Below are 17,774 nucleotides of genomic sequence, written 5' to 3' on the forward strand. Positions count from 1 at the left end.
ATCTGCCCTTCCTCATCAGGGATGTTGGAAGGTGCTCTTTGTCCAAGTTCAGGAGCAGAGCCCCACGTCCCTGACAGCAGTGTAGCCCTTCTGCTGTCTGATTTGCAGTGCTCCAAGCGTGGGGTGAGAGCAAGGCTCAATAGCACTGGTTCATGAAGGGTCAAACTGCTGTGCAGCTAATCCCCTAATTTATTAGGAAACTTCTCCCATCCCAACATGGCTGACGGAAGATCAGCAGGCAGGAGAAGTAACACATCGTAGATTCATAGGTTGGCACTGACATTTCATGAACAGCAGGGAAAGGACCAAATGCAAAAAAAACCCCAACCTGGCTCCAAGTTGATGATTTACACTCTTTTCTCAGGGTCTGTTTGCCAAGCAGCTGGTGTTTTGTGCCAATGGCTATTACAGAAGAGCTTTCTTTGATAGGTACTCTGAATGGACGCTACACAGTTTATCTTAAAACAAAATCCCTCCTACTGCTTATATGGGCTGGTAGGGGATGAGGGAATGAAAAAGTTGGCCTTCGTTGGTTTTTTTAAGCGTGACTATGAAAGCATATTCGGGGAGCCTGCACTATCTGTGCAAAAATGCAACAGATGAATTCTATTAATGGATGGAACATGTGGCTGAGTTCAAGCTAGAGTTGTCATTTGAATACAGAAGTCAAAGCCAATTTATTGTAACATATTTTTCTTTTCAAAATATTTTAAGAAAGACAAAAAAGTTTGCACAACAACTTGGCAAGCAGGTCTGTTGAGAGGAGGTATTTTCTATCTTGCAGCTAACATAAGGGCTGAAAAATGTGGCAGTGCCGAGCAATCCTGGATTCCTTCTGGAACTGAAAGAAAGTGTGCAGGATATTATTGTGTAAGAGCCCAATAAATTTGAAGGGTGGGTTTGTAAGACTGCCTTGGGGGCTGCAGGTGGCTCCAGAAGAAAGTCATGGGGTTTATTTCAGTAACAGTCTTTAAATACTTTATCTAACTAGCTACACACTCATGTGTCCCCATCTAGAAGCCACAGAACTATTTTAAAATAGGAACACCCATAACAATCATTGCATTTCTTCCTTGCCAGATGGCAGAAAGCTAAGTGGGATTAGTCTGTAGTGAGTGTCATTGGGGAGTGGAAGGATGCAAAAGCTAAGGCACAGAAATGGGCTTTCCTGGAGTTTGAAAAGCAATAAGCATCAGTGCTCCATGGTCTTCAGGGCATGAGTAGAATCATAGAATCAGCCGGGTTGCAAGGGACCTCTGAGATCATCAAGTCCAACCCTTGATCCAACACCACCGTGGTTACTAGACCATGGCACTAAGTGCCACATCCAGTCTCATCTTAAAAACCTCCAGGGACGGAGAATCCACCACTTCCCTGGGCAGCCCATTCCAGTGCCTGATTACCCTCTCTGTAAAGAACTTCTTCCTAATATCTAACCTAAACCTCCCCTGGCAGAGCTTAAGACCTTGCCCTCTTGTCTTACTGATAGCAGCTTGAGAGAAGAGACCAACCCCCACCCGGCTACAACCTCCTTTCAGGGAATTGTAGAGAGTGATGAGGTCTCCCCCAAGCCTCCTCCAGGCTGAACAACCCCAGTTCCCTCAGCCTCTCCTCATAGGACTTGTACTCCAGTCCCTTCACCAGCCTCGTTGCTCTTCTCAGGACCTGCTCCAGCACCTCAATATCCTTCCTGAACTGAGGGGCCCAGAGCTGGACACAGTACTCCAGGTGTGGCCTCATCAGTGCTGAGTACAGGGGAAGAATCACTTCCCTAGTCCTGCTTGCCTCACTGTTCCTGATCCAGGCCAGGGGGCCATTGGCCTTCTTGGCCATTTGGGCACACTGCTGGCTCCTGTTCAGCTTCCTGTCAATCCAAACTCCCAGGTCTCTTTCTGCCTGGCTGCTCTCCAGCCACTCTGTGCCCAGCCTGTAGCGCTGCAGGGGGTTGTTGTGGCCAAAGTGGAGGACCCGGCACTTGGCCTTGTTGAACCTCATCCCGTTGGAATCAGCCCAACTCTCCAGGCTTTCCAGGTCCCTCTGCAGAGCCCTCCTGCCTTCCAGCTGATCAACACTCCCCCCCAATTTAGTGTCATCTGCAAATTTGCTGATGGTGGACTCAATAACCTTATCTAAATCATCGATAAAGACATTAAACAGAACTGGTCCCAGCATTGATCCCTGGGTATGTGAGACCAGTTCTTGCTCCACTGTTGGTCAGTCCATATTTCCATAGATGCATTGAGGGACAATGGCCATGAAGCAGACTTTTGCTATGATCCAACATAGGCTGAGTGGTTTTGTGTGTACACTGAGAAAGCTATTTCCTACATTTGGTAAAGTCTCAAGTACTAAAAACCGGTGGAGTAAGTAGGCAGAAAACATATTGCTGCTGAGGGAAATCATGGCTGAGAGAAAAGGAGCAGCATATTGTCATTCCATGTCTCATCTTGTATGAGCACGATTTGAGTCCTCAAGTACTTTTCCCATTGCTTTCTGCAATGACTTTTGGCCATCCCTTCCTCATGAAGCTGCACACTGGAAAGAGGAAGCAGATCTAGATTCCTCACCAAGACCAGAGACCCTAAAGCACTCTTCGAGGTCCTTCCCAGTTACACATTTGTTTTACCAAGGAAGTTGATACACTCTAAGCCTATTTAATCCTGTTGCTAGTGGCAGTCAATTAGCAATCTCTCAGAGATTGCTCTTGTCAGGGGGATGACGGGATGAATGAAAGCAGCGCCATTCACCCCACTGCAAAGTATCAACTTACCACCTCTGTATTTTCTAAGAATAAATGCCACTTCTAGTAATAAGTCTGTAACTTCTTGCTGCTGTTCACCAGATGGAGGAACCAACAGACACTGAGTTTGTTCCCTCGTGGTCAAACAATCTGCCATACAGCCCAATGCATGTTTCCTGAGACATCCCCAGGACAGCTCTGTTACTTCTGGTCATGTTTCCCAAGCTCCTGGTACAATATTGAGGTTTTCCACTGGAATCACCTGGCACATTTTCACTCTTCCCTGAGCAACAAAGTTATTCAAACCCCTTCTTAATTTGTCAAAGCCTTTGTATCGGTCACTTGTCCCGAGAGTCTGTGGGCTGTGTCCTGAACTTGAGCTAATTACATACAAAGGATTATTTCCTTTTCTTGATGCTTGTTATTATTTTCATCCTTCATGAGCCATTTTTCTGTTTCAGGATCAACACTCTGTGGTAGGCCAGGGAGCTGGCCCCACTCCAAGCTCCAGTTCTTGCTCAAATCCAAACACTGGAAGTGGTTACATGAACTCATCCCAGCAATCATTGTTGAATCAGCAGCTGATGGAAAAGAAACAGGCTCTGCAACGGCAAATGATGGAGCAAAAACAACTCCTTCTACAGCAGCAGATGTTGGCAGAAGCTGTAAGTTTTCTAATCCCTTATTTTACATGGAAAATGTTGTCAAAAAAACAATAGAAAAGAAAGCTAAGATGGGGAAAGAAAGTCCCCTAAACTTTGAGGTCGTTTTGGCAATGCCTAAAACTTCAAGAGTGTGCCTCATATTTTTCAGCGCTTTGCTAAGCCCTTTTGAAACTTTCTTCAGTCTATATGAAACAACTTAAATATCCAAGCTACTGTGGTGTCATTACAAGAACAGTCCAAGCATATACTTGATTTGAGGCATATGGAGATTGTCCATGGTTTTCTTTGCAAGATAAGCCAACATGCACTGCTAAGCTACTTCAGCCTCAGAGGAAAGTTGACTTCCAGGCTCTTTGACCCAGGCAGCATGGTGTAAAGTGCCTGTGTGTAAACGAGGATCAGGTACATTGATTTTGGGTTTCAACACAAGTTATGTGCTCAGCTGAGATCATACATGAGTCCTCCTTTCTCCGTTTGTCTTTTTGCATTTCCAGATACCTGTAGTCAATTCTTCCCACTCCTTTGGTATCTGAGAGACCTATTGGGAGTTACTGGTCCTTTTATGAAGCATGGGGGATTCTACAAGGAAATATTTCTTGCCTTTTGGTTTATGCAGAAGAAAAAGGAACTTTCAAGTCAGCTCTATGTGATGCAGTTTTCTGTCAGAATTTTTAGCAGAACAAAAAGTTAATTGCTCAAATAGCTTCTCTTAAAAAGAAATAAAATAGAAATTGAAAATACTCTACAGAATGTGGTTTTTTAATCAGCTTGACTTTGCTTTTGTATCGTGTACACAGAAACGCACAAAAAGCTTGCCTACAGTTTCTGCATGCATTGCAGGGATTTCCTGGGAGATAACTTGTCTTTCTTCTTCAGAAGGGTTCAGGTTTAGCAAGATGTAAAAACAAGCCTTAAAATTCTTAATCAGACCCTTCACTCCCATCATGCATTATAGAAATGCCTAAACACCACAAGAAAGGCTCTTTTCCCAGTGTTTTTAATTGCTCCTGGGAGAAGAAAAAACAGATTTTTCATTAGAAGGTCCATTTACCTGCTCTTTTCAGGCAGAAGATCCTCAAATTACTCTGGTGGACTTCCATCACAAGCCAGGGCCCGACTTTTTCACACTGATGAGCCAGCTTGCCATTCTGGCAGCTGAGCATGAAACCTGGGCACATTGTGCCCAGGTGTGAAGCCTGCCCAGCAGCTGCCCAGTAAGGGTGTGTGTGCACCAAATTCACAATTTCCTGCCACGAGGCCACATGTCCCAAGGTTTTGTTGCTCATGGGCGAACAGTAGCACTCTGAATGCATCAAGTCACACTGATGCTGATGAGAGATTGGCATTGACTCTGGTGCCTGCTCTTTCCAGATCTTTATGAACACAGGGCAGCTAGTCAGATTTCAGTTCTAGGACTTTGATTTCTATCTTCCTCTTACCACAGACATGTCCCTGCAGGCTCAAAATAAATAAAAAATTCTCCCCAACTAATATTTTTTTCTGCAATCTTTCCCTTCTGTCCTTGCCCCAACACTTGTACTCCCAGTGTAACAGGAAAGACAGCACCACACACATTTACGGGGAAGCACAGGCCATTGGTGAGTGAAAAACAGCCAGCACAGCACCATCTTTGCTACACCATGTGTCCTGCTGTCATCTCTGCTGAGGGGAGATGAAGCGCGAGAACAAAACTGATTTTTGTGGTCACTCCTCCAGTTTAGGAGGAAGGAGTAAGTGAGGAATGGACATGGCTGTGGATGGGGATGATGAGCTGAAGTCCTCTTTGCCAGCTGTGCATGCTGAGAGAACTATGTGGGTGAAACAGGCTGATAGTCATTGACACAGCCAAGGAGCAGGTGTCAGCCTTTGTTGCTCCCCAGCTGCACCCTGGCTGTGTGGGTTTTTTGGGTTAGACGTGGGTGTTTGCTCTGTCTCTGTTCTTTCAGAGAAAGCACACCTAGCTGCACAGAGAGGGAGGGAGCCATGAGGAACCATCAGGCCCCTCTATCTGATCAGCATGGTGAGCAAGACAGGATGTACATCAGAAGATACTTTGTACTGCACTGCAGATGTGGACAGTGTTCTCAGAGGCTGAGAAACTTTCAGTGGTTTTAAGGAAAGTTGAACCAGTCTCAAACACTCTGCAACCAGCAAAAAGGTTTCTTATAGACTTTAGTGGGTGATGACACAGTTTCACAGGTGCCTCTGTGGACCAGACAGAGTGAAAGGAAGAAACACTTGAGATTTATACATACTGAGACAACAAAGAGATGGGCAAAACACAGAGGCAGGAAAGCATAAGGAAAAGCAAATTAATGCATTTCTACTCTAATCCTCTAGGAGAAAATAACTCCACAAGATCAGCTGAACAGACACTTGACACGTCCACCACCAGATTATAAAGACCAAAGAAGGAACGTGGTCAACATGCAACAAGCAAACCAATATCCTGGTAAGTGCCCATGGGCTCAATGAAACTGTTTGTTTCCTTCCTTCCTTCCAACTGGAAGAAAATCCAGAAGAGCCATGCATATACAGATGACCAGGGCATGATTTTCTGGATATCCACTTACATCACCACAGAGGCAGTGGTGGATGGTGGCTGTTGCTCTCCTGTGCTACTTACCTTACTGTCTTGCACCACTGAGAAGTGCTGATGTGTGATCTGGTGGTTCATCCACGCTGATACTGCCTCTCTCAGACATGGGGAAGAAGGGGTTGGTACCCCTCCCATTAGCACTGTCTGGGGCAGAGGTGCACTGAAATACTTGATGCAGAGGTGTCCTCTTGACTATGCAACCTCACTCCATCCAGATGCTTCTCTCATGTATGTGGTACATTTTGCTTCAGAGACTGAGACGAGAGCCATCCCTCCCTTTGAATGGCAGTTCTTGTACGGTGTGAGGCCCCTCATATTGATTTTTAAGTACTTCACATGGCACCATCATGGATGGTACTTTTGGTCTCTTTAATATGCCATGGTCATGGCTTTACTGCTGGTCTAGTTTCGGAAGTGCAGGCCTGCCTGTTTGACTTTTCATGCCATTCACCTTGCTGGTTGGCTGGAGACCACTCAAGAGGACAAAGGAAAAAATGCTGAGGAGAGAGAGGAGGTGGGAGAAATGCAGCAGATGGGATCAAAGGATGTTCTTTATACTGCAAAGTGCCTTTGCATGTAAGCATAAAAAGGATCCTTTGCCTTCTAGTATCATTTTGTATACAACACACTGAAGAAAAAAAAGATGGTGTGATGTTTTGTTTTTCCATAACTGTTGGCTCTGCAGATTCAGCCAGTGGTCTGAGTCTTTCCTTCCTACCTGTCCTTTCTAGCAAAACTTTTTCATCTTCTATTACGATTTTAATGAGCTCTGAAGTGAAGCTGTTTCACATGCCACCCCTCTGCCCAACCTGCTGGCCATGGGACCACCAGCACAGCTCTGTGGGGAAGGGCCAGGCTGGGCTGCTCAGGCAACATTCAAGCACTCCTTTGCTTTGCTTCCAAGTTCTAGCAGTGATAAGCTTGCTGCCGGCTGGAAACTGCTGCTGGAAACTGCCACTTTCTAATGGACCTGAGTGTTTATGATCTCCAGTAAATTTCCACAAGCATCCCTGATGCCAGTGTAATAGCCGATGATGAGGGCAATGCCACAGGGCAGACAGTGCCCTGCTTGCTGGCTAACTCCTGTGCTCCCAAAACAAATGCTTTGGCAACCCTGGCAGTTTGCTGGGGAATCTTGTGATTTGGTGTGTTGTTTAAAGGCTCATTCCTGGAATCAAATGATTAACTGAGACTCTTGGCTTTTACTTAAAAACATTCCTTTTCCAGCTTGAGAGAGAAAATGGAAGTGACTGCAGCCACATCTGTAAAGGCTCCAAAATGAGTAGATCACCATTGTTATGTGGTGGCTCTTGTTGTTAATCTGATGGACTCTTTGTCAGTCTTGTGGTATTTGGAGTCCCATCTGCTGGGTTTGAAGCATGTGGGACTGGCAGCACTTGTCCATTCAAATCTCAAGTCCCTGCTGAGTGAGCCCTGGGAGGACAGCAGCTTTTTAGGTGAGCCTCGGAGAAAGGGCTGTTCTAGGAGTTTCCAACAAAGCTACCAGACGGAGTGATTAGGAAACTCTTGCATAACGGAGTAACAGCAGGGAATCTGTTCCCTTTTTCTGGGAATAGCTCTGCTCAGGTCAGGGAAGAAGAGACAAAAAGCTAAATAAAATAACACCAGGGCTTGAAGAAACTTGATTAAGCATTTTATTCCTCTATACTTTTCCTCACAGTGCCATGTCATGGCAAGAAGCAGGTGAATCAGGTAGGGAAGATGTTTCTCTGAATCGCTGTAGCCTGGGGTGCCTAGCTGCTGTACACTGTGCTTCTGGGTAAGGCATTTCTTCCCATCTGGAAGAAATCAGACCAGAAAATACTTGTGTTAAAAATAAAATCATAAAAATAGCAATACAAAGAAAGAGGAAGCTTCGTCTTTTGTACAAGTACAACCCATGTCCCATCCACTTGTATTTTTCAGAGTGTGGCATTTGCAGGAGCACTGAGGTCTGTTCAACAGCTGGCAGGGTCACCCCAGAAGGGGCTTCATCCCAATGACAAGTAAAGCAGGTCCACAAACTTGTAGTTCAGCTAGAGGGAGGAAACCATCTCTCCCCAGCTTGGTGTTCCAGGTCTTTTGAAATGCCACTGAATTCTGTACCATTCCTCCTCTTTGATAGCAGCATAAAGGAGCAAAGAATCAGGGGCCCCATCCCTATCACCCCTGCAAAAAGACTGTAAAATCACAGAAAGGTTTGGGTTGGAAGAAACCTTAACAATCATCTAATTCCAATCCCCTCTTGCCCTGGGCAGGGACACTTTCCACTAGACCAGCTTGCTCAAAACCCCATCCAACCTGGTCTTGGACACTTCCAGGGATGGGGCATCCACAACCTCTCCAGGCATCCTGTTCCAGTGCCTTACCACCTCTGAGTAAAGAATTTCTTCCTTACATCCAATCTAAGCCTACCCACTGCCAGTTTAAAGACATTCCCCCTTGTCCTATCACTGTATATCCTTGTAAAAAGTCCCTCGTCAGCTGTCCTGTAACCCCCTTCAGGTACTGGAAGGTGCTAGGTCACCCCAGAACCTTCTCTTCTCCAGGCTTAACAAACCCAACTCTCTCAGCCTGTCTTCACAATAAATGTTACAGTAGTTCCAAAAACGCACAACCCATCAGCAAAGCCAAAAATAGTGTGGTTGCCTGCTGAGCACTGACTGTGAGAATTTGATTGTCCCTGTTGAGCTAAAGTCAGGTGGACTCCCATAGCTTCTCCTGTACCAGGACCTGACCAGTCTGGGGACTGAATTTAGGTGTTTAAGTTAGGACAACATAGTTCTTAAGGCAATTATATTCTCTACAAGTGTCTCCTGCTTAGAGCCAGCTTGTGGAACAGGCTGCCTCCCAGGACAGAGGGGGAGCTTCTTAATTTAGGTATCTATGTTTATATTAATTTGGAACAAACACTCTGGTTGTGGAGTCACTCTCAGTGTTAATAATGATTTGGGAAGAGTTAATTTTTAAGTCCTTAAGGAAAAAAAATGAATCCTTTGCATCCATTACTAAATGGAAATAGCATATGTATAAAAATAATGCAGAAAAGGCAGAAATATATGATTTTTTTTTTCTTTAGTTCCACTCTGAGGGAGCTGAACATCATTATGGTGACATTTCAACAGGAAAAGTTTATTAAACAGCTGTTCCTAAACACAGACTTTTAAAATATGTATGCGCATGATTTGTCTTCAAGAGTTTTAAAAGAGCTGGCTGAAAGGTTCTCCAAATTTTTAATGTTACTTTCTACTTAATCTTGAAACTCCAGACTGCTAATGCCATGACAAAAATTAAAAGAGTAAGTAGGTTATTGTAGCCCTAGTGACCTAATGAAGAACTCAGCAAAACTACTTGGGAAGCAGATACAGCCTGAATAATAAAGAATATAGGAAGGGGATATAATTACTGTCAAACAACATGGACTGATATGAAAGAATATTTTCAAATTTCCATGGTATTTCTTGTTCAGATAATGTCCTATAAAGCATCTGACTTCTTACTGCCAATTTTTGTTAAGAAACCAGAGTGACACAAAATTAACACAGCTCAAAAGGTAATCGCTGACAGATCTCCAGATATCACTGTGAACAGGCTGTGTGATTGGAACCGAATGCACAAACACTGTCCAAGACAAGGCCGAACAAGAAAAATAGAGCTTACTTTACATCCATATTGGAGATGTGCAAAAGCTATTACTGTGACCAGCAGTGATGCACAGCTCTGAAATCAAACGTCAAAAAGAGCTTCGAAGGACCAAGGGACTGGAAAACACGCCACTCACTGATACTAAAGTATTCGGAGAATGCTGCAAGCATGACACAGTCTTGAAGCACCTGTGTGGTAGGAAGGAACTGATGATGAACCACCTGATAAAATTTATCACACAGACCAATATATAAGATTCGATGACAAAGTTAAAGTTAGTCGAATTGTCTGTTTTTGTGGTATGTATGAAGGATCAAACCAAGGCGGTGTCCCATGTCCAACAATTGTTAGTAATTGATATCTATGAAATAGAAAATCTACAGAATCGTATGTTCCTTCCTCTGGCAGAGGGTCAGGGAATTTCCGAAATGCAATGGTACCTTGGTAGCCAGCCCATTCAACAGCTTTTCTCATGCTTTGGGAGCCACCCAAAGTGATACGAGAATTTAGCTTGTACTGTGCCATGCGGCAAACATTTCCTCAGCTGACCCACACATTGTGTGAACAAACATCTCCTTTTGTTAGCCTTGAACCTGACTTCTCCAAGCTGTGCTTCTCGCAGGGCTTGTACTGGAAGCAACAGTAGCAAAGGCAATTAAGCTATGGAGCAGCTGATTGTGCAGAGAGCGTTCTCCACAGTGCCATCTACAGCAGCTGTGTTTGGAAAACGGTTGTCTTCAACCAGCCTCTCAGGGATTAATTCAGTCTTGCACTGCAGAAGCAATCAGCCTACAGTGACAAAATTGATTTACCATGGCCTCGAAATAGAGACTATGTAGCCGCAAATGTGCTACAGAAGTGAGCTTGTGTCCAGGTTTGGAGGCTGAAGGACTCTCTTCTTGTGATTCGTTGGCGGGTGTCAGGTACAGGAAAATCCTCCAGTAGGCAGAATTAGCCATGAGTGGTACATTTGTGCCAACTCATAGCTCATAGTTTTCTAATGCACAAAAGGTGAATTTCATGTGCTGCAAATGCCAGCATATCATGTGTGATTCCCTCAGCTTCTACAGGAGCAAATAGCCCAGCTGGAAAGGGAGTTTAGAAGGGCATCTGGGTGGGACTCCCCAGATAGAACACTAAGTCATGTTCTTGTACCTACTCTGCTGCCACGTGGGAGGACAGGCAGGTCACAGACTGGGCTGAACTGCTCTCCCAGCATATGGCTGCAAATGTTTGAGCTGCAGTCTCGGCTCCCACTGTTATATAGGACAGGTATTCCCGCAAAGGATGGATACTGCTGCTGTAGGTAAAAAAGGAGCCTGATGATGGTGCCTCTAGCTCCCCATTGTCTCTAGAGGGAGCCAGGATGAGCCATGCCCTTTAAGGAAGTTCTTGATCTGTGATCACTTAAACAGGCTTTGTCCTGTCTAAGGTGACTAGCACTTCTGTAGAAAAAGGCAGAGAAGTCTTCTCTCCTGCCCAGTGGTTCAGTCTGTCCTTCCCAGCTCTAATATTTCTCTTACAATGAGTACTAGTTTTGGCTCATCTGCTGTCCTCTGAAGGGATGGAAAAGCCACCAAGGGCTTCATATAGGCCAAACCACCCTTTGGATGATAGGCATCTATAAGGCCTTGAGCAAGTTCATGTAAGTCCTCTTAAGAGCATAGTATCTTCTTCAAGAAATTCTGCTAATAGAAAACTGGATTTTTGACCTGTTGGTATATGAATGACACAATTCATTCATGCACTCATGCTTGTTGTAACACTTTTATTTTCTCCTTTCCAGGTGGTTCGGCAGCTGCGAGCATGAGCTCCAACAACATGTCCTTATCCAACCCAATTTCAACGCACAGCCTCATGCCCCAGAGCTCCAGTCTCATGTCCACCACCGCTGGAAGCCGAATGCCTTCTGTTCCTGCTGCTCGGAATATGGGTTGCTATGGGAATCTTCCCTGCAACCAACCAAGTGCATACAACATGACTTCAGGAATGAATCAAATGCAGCCACACAGAAACCAAAATCAGGTTCTGCCCAGTCAGAATAACCCCATGGTGTCCCGACAGCAAACCATGACACAGGGAAACAATGTGACAGCTTTTGGGACAGGGTCAGTGGTCAACACTCAGCAAATAAGGCCAAGCTTGAACCATGGAGCAACAGGTATCCCTGCTCAACGGCCAGCCAATGTGATGATCACAGCTACTGCCACTGCCCAGAACTGGGCCCCACAAGAAGCTGCAGTGAAGCAGCAGGATGCACTGAAGCCTGCAGGGGTCCGTTTCCCCACTGGCACTCCATATCCTAACCAGTCTTTGCAACGCAATGTAGGCAACCAGCATTTTCCTCAGCGTGCACTGGCACCTCCTAACCAGTTAACAGCGGGAGTCCAAATGAGGCCCCCTCTAAACCCAATGCACCAGACTCTAAATGGACAACCTGCTGGCTCACTACGAGGGCTCAGCATAAGACCTAACCAGCTAAGAGGACAGACGATGCCTACCTTGAATCAGCCAGGAACAAGTATGACACCGCCATCATCTCTGCCATCAACCAGTTTCACATCTACCAACCAAAACTCTAGGGGTTACCAAGGAGGTGATCATAATAATGACCTAGCATTTGACTTTCTAAACCAGCAAGGTGACAGTATAGGACCTGCGCTCAACAGTGACTCGGACTTCATAGATTCTTTACTGAAAACAGAACCTGGTAATGATGACTGGATGAAAGACATCAACCTCGACGAAATTCTAGGGAACCACTCATAAGTGACAGTACTGACAGGGAATCAGATGAAGAGGCAGCAAGGACATTAGCTTTCTCTTTAGATGCCAACAACCTGCTTTATTAATTTACACTCCAGTAACTGGGCTGTTCTTTAAAATACCACATAGGGCAACTGCCCTCTTTGAAGAGTTGCTCTAGGAACAAAATTGAAGTCACCCCAGATGAAGTGATAGCATAAGTGATATTCCTGCCTGTCACAAAGGAGTGAGAATGCATGAAGGGTCTGCTCCCCACACCAGGGCCCAGAGCATTGCAGACTCATCAGTTCTTCTCACAGGGACTGTGGGGAAAAACATGTTTAGCTTCCCACACATGGAAGCACCAGACAGTGGTATGGGTTGTGGAACAACATTTCTCTGAGTGCAAGTAAGAGCCTAAGTGGTCCAGAGTTCTTCAGTCATCATGTTCACAGCCCTTAACTTCCTTGGGACTGCAGCCCTGACAGCATCAAGCCCTGTGTAAATCTCATGGCATCACAAAAACTGTTTACTTCTGCTCCGTACAAACTCACATTTGCTTTCTCAATGATTTTATTATAAACCCTCTATCTTTTGTAGCACACAACAGGGTAAGTGGTCTTATCCAAGAGAAGAAGGAAGCAGATCTTCCAACACGTTACTCAGTGTGCTCTAGCATTTGCATTCTCCCTTTCATCAGTGCTTGCAGTGACTATCAGAGGACGCTACTGTCCTGCCAGTAACACAGTCATTTTGGGCATTGAGGGAAATACGAGATGAACTATTACCAAAGCTCAGGATCCTCACTTTGCTACCTTGCCCTACCCCAGGGACTCCAGTGACTTAATGGAGAACTTGAGTGAGAAGGGTGCTTACGATTTGACCCTCACTGACTACTTTCCCAGTCCAGCTTAGAGGAGGGTAAATGCTCAGCTAAGCCACTGTGCTCATTTTCATCTAAACCCATAGTGAGTGTCAGTTAGTTCAGCCCAGTCCTCTTCTATCAAGCAGGTTTACCCCAGAAGAAATGCCATCGTTTTTGTCTGGGGAGAGGCTGTCATTTTGATTGCACTGCATTTTGGCTCCATCCTGGTTTTCCTTTGCTATACAGGGAGAGTTGAAAGAGTTCCAGTGATGGCCAAGGTCCCCACAGCCTCCACTGGGTGGAGTATGAAAGACTCTGCCCCTGAAACTAGCATGCATATCAATTATAGCTCACAGTAGGAGGCTCCGCTCAGCCACATCTGTGCTTGTAGATGAAACAGTTCGGGGGAATATTTTTGGGCACTGGACTAAATCATCTGTTCTGCGTTTGGTGATGGCCCAGCTAACACTGCCCTGAGCAATTTCTGTGCATCACTAGGAAGATATCCTGGGGCAAGGACCATTTCCATAGGCAGTTTGGAGCCACCTTGCCTTGAAGGCTAACAGAGCAGAGCAATAAGCATACAGGCAATTCCATACCTACCAAGGAACAGTCTCAACTGTGTTAAATTTTTTGCTATAGACTTGGTCAGTAAGGACATTAGAAGGATATGCTATGTCACTATAAAGCAGCTCCACAGTGATTCAGACAGGATTCATGGATGGGAACAGATCTTGCAATTCAAATGAAAATACTGTTCTTTAAAATGATGTGGTGCGACGTGTTTCACAGCCTCCTCTGAATTAGCTAAAACTAGATGTGGCAAAGGAATACAATGCCTACGTTTGCATGCCTTGGTGCCAAGAGGCATTGCTCTGCCTGTGCAAGTGCTTTATTCATCCTTGTTAGTAGCAGTGGGATGAGGAGACTATTTGACAATAGCCTCTGCACTTATCTGACCTATTTCTTGAGAGAGGTTTTAATAAGGCTTTTCCAGTCAGCTCACCCTGTCATTTCAAATGGCATTCATTCAAATGGGCACTTCAAATTTTTCAAGATGTTTCAAGAAGCACCATCACACAAATGAGCACTAGCACCTCCAGGAAAGGTGTAACATGGGCATTTAGTTAGACATGCCAGTTGAGGCTGTTCATTCCCAGAAATGTTTGTCATTAAGAGGGACAAGAAAGCCTGCTGCAGAATCCATTCTGCCACCCCAGCTAGTGATCCTTGCACACCCCTGCACTGTGTAACATGGTCACTCAGCTGCCCAGAAAGCTCCCTCTTCTCCCCAGTTTTGGCTGGGGTGCACGTGGTCCCTTTGATATATCAGTACAAATTTTTCCAAGTCCTTGAAGAGCTTTTCAGCTCAGGTCACTGGGGTCCCACCTAAGTTTGGAGAGATACAAATGCAATCTAACAAATGTGTCCCCTATAAGTCATGCAAAACTAGACTGAAATAGAAGCTACATGAGTTTGAAGCAGAAGGAAGATTGGCTCATCTGCCTCACACACGGGCACATACCCCATCTACAAGGGTCAACAGTGACCGGCAGCGCTCTGGTAGGAACAGACGACTGCGATGGATGCCACTAAGGCCGAGGCTGAGTTAGTATCACCATGAGCAATGGTGACTGAAGTCTGGTAACTTCAACTACCCTCACACACCATTGAAAAAGCCACCACTGGTTCCTGTATTAAGAGCAGACTGTTTTCCAGATCCTAAAATGGTGTAAAAAAATTGTTCATCTGAGGAGCTGATCCCAAGGAGTCAGGAGTTGGACTCAGTGATTCTTGTGGGTCTCTTCCAACTCAGGATAGTCTATGATTCTGTGATACCATGTGGTGGTGGATTCAATGCTGAGTGTTTTCTTGTTGGCCTCAGCCGAGAGTGGAAAAGACACTGGGCTGTGAGTGCCATACCTGGGAGCAAAATTTCATCCTGTCTTAAGTAAATTCAAAAACGGTAGAGGCCACGTCCAGTCCTGTAAATATAAGCCTGATGCATTTGAAATGCAAGCTTGTAAAGACTTTTGCAACCAAAACTTGAATCCAGTATCATTTCTTCAGAACACTTGTATCTGAATGGAGCTAGTGTCTTTTTTCTCTTTCTTTGCAATGGCTAAGTGCACTACCCTTATAGTCTATTTTTCATCATTGACCGGGCACTCTTCACAGTATTGGGTTGTAAATATAAAGAATTATTTGTTTTGTAAACTTTTGTAAAAACAACAACAAAAAGTAATAATATTTTGGTAGGAATAATAAAAATCATATTATTTGGGTTATATTTATACATATGTGAAATAAATATACTATCACAAAGTTGTATTTTATACAAAAAGTCAACGGTTACCTTTTGTATTCTATATACAAAGTTTTGTATGATACAATTGTTTATTTTTATCTGCAGACTTCAACTTTGGGTTTTGGGGGAGGGCAGAATGGGATCATGGTTAAATAGCTGGGTCTGACCCCAAGCTCACTGAAATCGATGGAGTCTTTCCATTGCCTTCACAGGGCTTTGAATGAAGCCTTTAAATAACCTTCAGATAGGTTTGACATCTGAAGCTGTCTGGAAACCTCAATATGAAAACATTCCAGGTTTCAAATTTTTTCCCTGAAAAAGGCTTTTATTATTATTATTATTGTTATTGTTATTATTGTTATTGCAGCTGTTGGGATGCAGGTGGGACCTATGTAACTGTCATGTCCTTGTTGCATGTATGTCTGCTTTATATTTTCCCCATATTATAAACCAGTGTTTCTCTATACAGACTGAAAAGATGCTGTACAGAAATGTTTGTGTTTATGCATTTTTACATGTGGCTGTATATACCTCCTAGTACTATGCAGTGACACTTATTTGACTTCATTTATTTTTCACCTAAACATGAATAGTATGTTTTTCAGTAGCTATCAAAACTCTGCCAATAAATCAATCAAAATTATCCCAAGTGTCTCTTTTCTTAATGTGAATTTTATATTGAATGTCTGTTTAGTCACCTGCTGGTTCATCTGAGTAAATTAAAATTATGGTGATATTTTAGGAGGGGGGATGAGAAAAATGTTCATGTGGCAGCTTCTAGGAGCTCAGCCTGCCTCTTCGCAAGAGAGCTGTGATGTTTTCCTAGTGACTGAAGACATGGTTTCATTACCAGTAAGGGTTAACAAGTGATGGTTAACAAAAAATAGTATTTTAGCTCCTGGTGCATGGGTTGATAGAGTCTTGCAGCACAGCAATTTGCTCTGAGATCCTGCAGAAGTTAAAGCCGAGAACTGTGAACTCCCAAGAGTTAGGCACCCCAAGAGGGCTGGCCAGGTCCTCAAGCCCATGCCCTGCCCTGGATCATGCCCTGAAGATATCTGCCCCTCTCCCCTCACTAGCAGACACCCCTAATGAGATGCCAGAAGTCAGGCAACTCCCTTCTCCTCCTTTCCTCCTTGCCTGCATCACATTACACCTCATTCTAGCCTAAAGAGATTCCAGCCTAAAGAGATTTCAGCGTGTACCAGATCACATCAGGTCCAGACTGTTTCACACAAATATTCATCCCTACCAGACTATTTTTAGCAGGTCAGCGCTGAGGAAGTGATGTCCTGTTCCCTGAGAGGCTTTCTGGGCTCCATCTCCAAGTGGGTGGCTCTTCCTACCCCACAAACTGAGCAGAAGGGGTGGTGGAAGGGGATATTTCAGCGGGACAAATGTCAGCGCATCAATGCCTGTGCTCAAAGGCTGCCTTGTGCTATTTTCAGATGTAGCAAAAAAAAAAAAAGGGCTCCCCACATCTTAACTGCTTCACTGCTGGTTGTGATGCTCAGGGACTGCCATCCAGTGCATCCGCCCTTTTAGTCCCCCTCTGCTCACCTTCCCCCACGGGGTAAGCAGGGAGGCACCTCCCTTGGCTGCCCCTCACAACACCAGCTCTGCTGACTGCTGTCCTCATGGGTTTTTTGCTAGTGTTGCTCAGTCCCTCCATTGTGTCTGACTCCCACCCACGAATGGCTCCTCTGTCCTTCCCTGGCATCCAGTGCTTTCACTGGAGGGATGGGGGGAGGATGCTGGCAGGTGCCCTGTGTCCCACTGCACCCACTGTACCCACACTCCCAATCGTGGATGGACACGCTGAAGTAAGGAGGTGCCCGAGAGGCGTATGGCTCTCTCTTCAGCATCTCCAACACAGGCAGCAGACAGTGCTTTCCTTGCACTCAAGGGAGGAAAATAAGGTACAGTCCCACTTATCTGAAGGTAAACAGGTCAAGAAACTCAAGCCCTAAAAGTGCCTCTTTGTCTATCGTAGCTGTAAAGGCAGAAGACAGGGCAGGTAGGATGTGGGAGCCTCAGGCAGGGCTGCTGCCCACACGAAGCACACATGTCTGTATCAGCAAGCTGAAAAACAGCCTGGGACCCCTCCCTGTCCCTGAAGCGTGGTTGCCTGTGCCACCAGGGTATGAGGGTCCCTGGTAGTGCTTGAGTGCAATATCCACCCTCCTACAGGTCTCACTATTAAGAGG

The 17,774-nt window shown here is 45.0% G+C and overlaps 1 protein-coding gene across 1 annotated transcript in view; it reads left to right on the forward strand.

The window, feature by feature from the left end:
* The window catches only part of MAML2 (mastermind like transcriptional coactivator 2), a 67,567-nt gene extending 51,357 nt beyond the window's left edge, over positions 1 to 16,210 (forward strand). The window contains exons 3-5 of the mRNA XM_027735570.2: positions 3,202 to 3,405; positions 5,746 to 5,857; positions 11,436 to 16,210. Of these exons, the coding sequence (XP_027591371.1) occupies positions 3,202 to 3,405; positions 5,746 to 5,857; positions 11,436 to 12,418 (1,299 nt within the window). The 3' untranslated portion in view covers positions 12,419 to 16,210. The remainder of the gene's footprint in view (positions 1 to 3,201; positions 3,406 to 5,745; positions 5,858 to 11,435) is intronic.
* The last annotated feature ends 1,564 nt before the right edge of the window (positions 16,211 to 17,774 follow it).

The sequence above is a fragment of the Pipra filicauda genome, unplaced genomic scaffold (genome assembly GCF_003945595.2).
Source record: "Pipra filicauda isolate LSUMZ 115617 unplaced genomic scaffold, ASM394559v2 scaffold184_size3518187_pilon, whole genome shotgun sequence".
NCBI lineage: Eukaryota > Metazoa > Chordata > Aves > Passeriformes > Pipridae > Pipra > Pipra filicauda.